This window comes from Trypanosoma cruzi, genomic scaffold (assembly GCF_000209065.1).
Source record: "Trypanosoma cruzi strain CL Brener 1047053516469 genomic scaffold, whole genome shotgun sequence".
Lineage (NCBI taxonomy): Eukaryota > Euglenozoa > Kinetoplastea > Trypanosomatida > Trypanosomatidae > Trypanosoma > Trypanosoma cruzi.
In genome coordinates, this window is record NW_001849544.1 from 288,886 (window position 1) to 295,754 (window position 6,869).

The 6,869-nt window shown below is 45.6% G+C and overlaps 4 protein-coding genes across 4 annotated transcripts, besides 7 other annotated features; all 4 read left to right on the forward strand.

Annotated features, from left to right (window-relative positions):
• Positions 1-6,869: a sequence feature (heterozygous, Esmeraldo-like haplotype).
• Positions 238-287: a microsatellite.
• Positions 461-489: a microsatellite.
• Positions 550-575: a microsatellite.
• Tc00.1047053509809.10 (electron transfer protein, putative) lies at positions 692-1,585 on the forward strand (the record flags this gene model as incomplete). The annotated part of the gene is made up of 1 exon (XM_799795.1): positions 692-1,585. One exon carries the CDS (start codon positions 692-694, stop codon positions 1,583-1,585), a length of 894 nt encoding a protein of 297 aa, XP_804888.1.
• Positions 1,619-1,638: a microsatellite.
• On the forward strand, positions 2,196-2,939 carry Tc00.1047053509809.20 (chaperone DnaJ protein, putative; the record flags this gene model as incomplete). Its single annotated transcript, XM_799796.1, has 1 exon — positions 2,196-2,939. The coding sequence occupies one exon, from the start codon at positions 2,196-2,198 to the stop codon at positions 2,937-2,939; it is 744 nt and encodes a 247-aa protein (XP_804889.1).
• Positions 3,072-3,094: a microsatellite.
• Positions 3,172-3,210: a microsatellite.
• On the forward strand, positions 3,274-5,862 carry Tc00.1047053509809.30 (hypothetical protein, conserved; the record flags this gene model as incomplete). Its single annotated transcript, XM_799797.1, has 1 exon — positions 3,274-5,862. The coding sequence occupies one exon, from the start codon at positions 3,274-3,276 to the stop codon at positions 5,860-5,862; it is 2,589 nt and encodes an 862-aa protein (XP_804890.1).
• On the forward strand, positions 6,091-6,869 carry Tc00.1047053509809.39 (P-type H+-ATPase, putative; the record flags this gene model as incomplete). The annotated part of the gene is made up of 1 exon (XM_799798.1): positions 6,091-6,869. A coding segment is annotated over one exon (779 nt), but the record flags the coding sequence as incomplete, so codon positions are not given.

Genomic DNA, 6,869 nt, shown 5'->3' on the forward strand with positions numbered 1-6,869 from the left:
ATTGCCATGGAATACTCTTTTGGGTTTTTTTTGTCCTTTCTTTTTTTTCTTCCCCCCGTTCCGATGTGTTTCTTCAGAAACGATGCTTACACACAAATAGACATGTACTTTAATGGCAAAAGAAGAGAAAAAGGCCGGATGCTCGTCGACGCTATGGAGAAGATGTTAAGGCTATGTGCTGTCTTTTTTTTTTTTTTTTTTTACTCAGAGCTAGAAGATTGAGTTTGCAATAAATACTTTCTTTTTCACTTTTTTTTTTCATTTTTTTTTTTTTTTTTTTCTTTTTTCATGCGTGTTGTCGTTATTTTTGTTGTTTTTTCCCCTTCCCCGTTCAGTTTTTTTGACCACTTAAATAAACAGACAGACTTTTGTGTTGTCCGTGTTATTTTTGTGGCCCAATGACGAAGACGATGATGGTGTTTTAGTCACGTTTTCCTCTGTTTCTGCATAACGTGGCATATTATTTATTTATTTATTTATTTATTTATTATTAGAAATATATATATGTTTTTTTGCGTGTAGATTTGGTCGCTGTGTCTTTTATTGGGATCTTTTTTTTTTTTTTCTTTTCTTTTTGTGCATGTGTTTTTGTGTATCTGTTGGTTTGTAGTTCAATACGGATATTTATAGCGATTGCAGATCTTTATTGCTGGTTTTGGAGGAGATTTTGGACGTTGGCGAGAAGGCGGGGATGAAGCGGCTAGCAGCACGTTTTCCCTTGTGGTATGCCGCGCCTCCGCTTTTGATGGCCCGGCGTTTTTTCAAATCTGACGGAACACCGTACAATAGTGATATGACGGACACATTGCATGGGAGCGAGTACGTTCATAGAGGCGGGGTGGAGGCAATTGTGGAGGGTGTCGCTGCGGGCCAATATGCAGAACACAAACCTCGTGCCATTATGTTTGTGAATAAACGTCCAGTCGAGATTATTCCTCAAGAGGAAAATTTGTTGGAAGTACTGGAGCGTGAGGGAATTCGCGTCCCCAAGTTTTGTTATCACCCTATTCTCTCCGTAGCGGGCAATTGTCGAATGTGTCTGGTGCAGGTCGATGGAACTCAAAATCTTGTTGTCTCTTGTGCCACGGTAGCGCTTCCAGGCATGTCGATTATTACGGACAGTCGATTGGTTCGGGATGCCCGGGAGGGCAATGTGGAACTTATTCTTATCAACCATCCCAACGACTGCCCCATCTGTGAGCAAGCAACAAATTGTGATCTTCAGAATATCAGCATGAACTACGGTACTGACATTCCTCGATACAAAGAGGATAAACGTGCCGTCCAGGATTTCTACTTTGACCCTCAGACGCGTGTGGTACTCAACCGCTGCATTCATTGTACGCGATGTGTGCGATTTCTTAACGAGCACGCGCAAGATTTTAACCTGGGAATGATCGGTCGTGGTGGGCTCAGTGAGATCAGCACCTTCCTGGACGAATTGGAAGTGAAAACGGACAACAATATGCCGGTTTCGCAACTGTGCCCGGTGGGAAAACTGTATTTGGGCGATGCCGATGAAAATAACGCTGTTGCTGACGAACTGGATGCCTCTGAGCAGGCGTACGCCGTTGCGACAAGCTAGTGGGATTTGGTGTTGTGCATTATGGGCGAGGTTTTATTATTATTATTATTATTGCTTTTGTTTCGTTTTGCGAACGAAGGAAAACAAAATGATGAGGCAAAACATCATTTGAGATATTGTATGAATTCCTAAATTATCAGAGTATCTACAGATTACATCTGGGGTGGTGCGGACCGAAATATATATATATATTCTTTCTCTCCAAATGGCATAAGCATACAGATGTAGACATATTCGTGTGTGTTTGAGTGTATGATAGAACGAGGGAGAGTGGATAGTGTGTATGCGCCGTTTTTCTTCTTCTTTAAACTGGCAATTATTTGCTGTAGTGCAGGAAGAGAGAGAGAGAGAGAGAAGTAGTGAGTGGCCAGAGGTAAATGAATGCATTTATGAATGTATCTCTGTGTGCGAGTATTCCGAGTAACTGGGCCGTGCGGAGTACCCTCGATTGAACTGATGCGTACTTCTGTCTCTGTTACTCTCGTGTGTGTCATGTGTTATTTACGTTTGAAAAAATTATGGATGACATTTCAAAACAAAGGATGTGGGTACTGGTCACGGATCTCCGACAGAAACACAAACAGACGCACCGAAAAAACGAGAGAAACAAATGTTTATTTTTTTCCTTGCAGGGGGTTATCTCTGCTGTTTGATTCACTTCGGTGTGCTATTTTTTCCCTGTGTGTGTGTGTGTGGGGGGAGAGGGGGGGGAGGGGCATCGAACGGCGCCAACTACCGAGTGACCATAACGCTGGTATCATTTTACGGAATTTTTCTTTTTTCTTTTTTCTTTTTTGTTTATGTTGGTGTGATTGAACTTATTTGGACCTTTAAAAAGATGGAAAATGCAATTTCTCCATATGACGTACTTGGCGTTTCGAGTTCCTCCTCGGTTGCGGAAATTCGTGCGGCATTTAAGCGACTAGCACTCTGCACTCATCCCGACAAACGGAAAAACGGCAGTACGAATGAGGAGGAGTTGGGGGCGATGCTTGAAGGTTACCCGTTCCATGTCGTAAAGGAGGCATCCGAGTTGTTGCTTGATCCTCTGCGTCGTGCTCAATATGACCACGGGCGAGAACAGGCCTACGTGCGGTCTGTCGGCGCGGTGAGCGACACGCATGAATTGAGTGAATTCTTTCTTGCAGAGGAGAAAGTTGTGTACGATACTACCATGAAGGATGGTGGCGTTTTAAGGATGCGGGTGTACAAGCTGGAATGTCGTTGCGGCGGTGTGTTCGAGTTGTTCATCACGGAACGTGAGGTCGGGACGCAAGGAGTGAACAAACGCTGTGAATGTGACTGCTGCTCCTTAGTAATTTTGGTCACCGGCGGTCGTGCGTTGTTCATATAATCCCAAGTACTCACAGCTGTGCTTTTTTCTGCTTGTCATTGTTTTTATTAGTGAAACCTCCTTGCTCATTGACGGTGCGGGGTGGCGCCTGTTATCACTTTTACACACACAGCTGCTTGTTTCTGGGGCAGGAATAATAATAATAATAATAATAAAAGGCTAACGAAAAAGAAACAAACAAACAAACAAAAAGGAGCTGTCGGATTTTGCTCAAACTTATGAAACAAAGGTTTTTTTTTTTTTGTTTTTGTTTTTGTTTTCTGTTGTTGTTGTTTATCAAACATGCAAGAATGGTGAGCTTGCGGCTGTCTTTCTCGCCCCTCTTATCACAAGGATGCTGCGTCGTGCTGGAGGCATGTGTGGCGGAGTAGGGCCGAAGAGGAATACTTTAGGCCGTAGAATTTCTGCTGCACGGCGCGGAAGGGCATCTCCTCTGTCAGTGAGCCCATCGGTGCTTGTGAGTGCGGCCTTCCGGTTTCCCTCTTTGGGCCCATTCTGCCGATGGATTCACGCAAGAATGGAGCCGGACGTTGTAGATGATACCGTTGAGGAGGATGAGGTGACGCTGGAAGATTATGAGGAGCTGCTGCTTCATTCCGCGCCGTCAGAAACGCTCGAAAAGGAGAGCCACGATGGGGGCGTGATTGAAACTGAGGCAACCCACAATGTCAATCAACCCCCTCTTTCTTCAACAATGAGGCTTGTGAACAACATTCTGGAGCTTCTCCCTTCTGACGGCACGGGAACTCGACTCACCACAATCACACCTCTCCTAGACGTGGAGGCCGTAAGTGAGCTTTTTGGATCTGTCCTTGCTTTTGTGCAGTTGTTTCCTCATCGGTTCCGGTCCTACCAGGTTGAGGAAGAAGACGGAAGTCTCCGTTGGTATGTGAGTCGTGTGCAGGCTGCAAGAAGCTCGCCGCCATCCATATCGGTAGAAGAGGCAACGAAAAAAGGAGAATGTGGTGGTGAAAATGAGAAGAAAATGGTTCAGACACAAGTGCGAGTTAGACTTCACTCTGCAGAAACAAACTTCTCTGAGAAAAAATTGAGCCTCGTTCTACAACAGCTGCAGGACATGTTACCCAAAGACAAGCCAATTTCTACGACCGGATTGCTACAAACATTCCCAATGGAGCTTCAAGACTCTATTCGAGAGTTGGGAGGTGGGCTATTACGTCTTTTGAAGAATACGCTAGCTCAGGAATATTTGGACCTTAGCGAGGACACATCTTTTGTATCCGTAAAGGGAATTCTTTCTTCACAAGGAATAACAACATATCATTGCCTTTCGAAAGAGGCAGTTCACAAAAGCGTTGTGTCAGTAATACCTGTAGCGGATTACGCAGATGACGCTTGGAACGTTGAGCTTAACTTGGACAATGATGATGATGATGTTTTAACGGCTGACGATGACGGTTCCGATGATGTTGAGCCAAAAGACGGGTTTATTCAAAGTGTTAGCGTTGCCACAGCAGCTGTCCCCAGCACCATACAGCACCAGCAGCAGACAAAGAATAAATCATCTATGTCTTCTGCTTCTTCAAAAGTACCGGAGCGAATGGAAAAACACCGGACACCCCCACCATTGCCTTCAAAAAGAAAGGATCTTTCCTCTTCAAAAGCACGCATGTCATCCGAGGAACTACTAAAGGCGCATACAACAATGGCCTTGTTGCGTGGGCGACGTTCGCCCAGCGAGATGTTGGATCTATTTGTTGAGTGCGTCCCCACCACCCACGTTCCTGTACAACAGATAAAAGTGACAGACGCTCTCGCGAGAGTTCTCGGTCCGAGGAATACTCTTCACAAGGTGATTAAAATTTACTCCTACTATTTTGATAGAAATAAAGAATCAGATACTGTACGTTTAAAGCCAACGCTTCAACATGAACGTCTTGGAGCAGCCAACGTTCTTTATGATGCTGTAACAAATGGCGCATCATCGACAGGTCTTACCCAACGAAAACTTAAGGAAACCAGCGTCACTCGTGCATTTCCTGTTTTAAATACGCCTATTCGCACAAAAATGGATTTATCTGCAACACGAAAGAAAGGGGGGCTTCCTCTTAGTTCTAAAACACATACCACATCTACAGTTATGTGTTCCAATTCGGAATGCTTTTCGCTTCTTAAGGCGCTCCGACATGACCGTTACGTTGGCATCTCCGAGTGGGCTCAAAACGCCGGTGTTTCGATTTCGACTCTCACTTCCTTTACTGAAAAAAACTCCAATCATCATTATTTATTGACACAGAATTGTTCCGGGCAACAAGATGAGATGCTCTTGTGGCGACTTCGACCGTACTGGTTGGCTCCCGGGTGTGCAGGGGAGCTGGGGTCTGAGGACTCTCGTGAGGCTGCAGCGATCGAGCAACACCTCAAGCCTATTTGGCTTTCTATCGACCGACTCCTTCAAAAATTGCCATTATCAGCACAGAACAGTGTACAGGACGTTTCTCGTGAGTATGGGGGAGTTGAGCCATGGCTTCGTCAATTTGGTCGTATGTGCTGGGTTGACAAGGAAGGGAAAAAAGTGCGAAAATACTGCGCCGCAGCCGAACTTGATGATATTCAGCATGCGGTGGTACAGTACTTGCACAGCACACTGCCTACCACTTTTGTCAACTTAAAACAGGATATCATACCAAACAAACTATCTTCCGATCAGCTACGTGAGGAAATAATTACCCACCAGAGCGATGGCATTCTGCAGCTTATCGATCACGGTCTCACGATCGCACGGCAGCAGGCACTCGCTTCATTATCTCATGAGGCAGAATCCGTTTTAAAAAAAAAAAGCATTCAAGAAAATCTCTATCTCTTTTTGCGTCGACATCCTCAACAGGTGGATGTTAAGGAAGAAGAAGGGATCATATGGGCAGCAAAGCATTCTTTCTTTGGAAGAAACACGGGTAAATAGTACCAGAAACGTGCTATAAATATATGTGGTAGCCTTCATGGGTCTTTTGAAACGGAATAATATATTCACATATTCTTCATAATTCTTATATTTTCAATAAACGGTCCATCTGGTTACCTAAACGAAAAAATTACAAAAACTCTGCTTACAAAACATAAAATATTTTTTAAATTGCATTTTACTGATAGTAGTAAGCCTTTTTAGCGCAACAGAAATAGGAAAGCAGCCATGAACCAGAAGAACGATAAGTCCGTGCTGAACAACAGCAATAATGGTAACTTCAACGAACAACATCCCCCACAAAAGCCGCAAAAGCGTCAGTCCGTTCTCTCCAAGGCCATTAGTGAGCACAAGGAGGACGACGTCGATGAAGTGCCAATGCTACCGCCGTCCAAGGGTCTGACGACGGCCGAAGCGGAAGAGCTCCTTGCCAAATACGGACGCAACGAGCTCCCGGAGAAGAAAACGCCCAGTTGGCTGATATTTGTGCGTAACCTATGGGGTCCTATGCCTTTTGCGCTGTGGGTCGCCATCATCATTGAGTTTGCGCTGGAGAACTGGCCTGACGGTGCCATTCTTCTTGCTATTCAGCTTGCCAATGCCACAATTGGGTGGTATGAGACAATCAAGGCAGGCGACGCTGTGGCTGCGCTGAAGAACTCACTGAAGCCCGTGGCGACCGTCCACCGTGACGGAACATGGCAGCAGCTGGATGCCGCGCTGCTGGTACCCGGTGATCTTGTGAAGCTCGCATCCGGCTCCGCGGTGCCTGCCGATTGCAGCATCAACGAGGGTGTGATTGACGTGGACGAGGCGGCGCTGACGGGTGAGTCGCTTCCCGTGACGATGGGAACGGACCACATGCCCAAAATGGGCTCAAACGTTGTGCGCGGTGAGGTGGATGGAACGGTGCAGTACACTGGACAAAACACCTTTTTTGGCAAAACTGCGGTGTTGCTGCAGTCAGTGGAATCCGATCTTGGAAATATTCATGTGATTCTCTCACG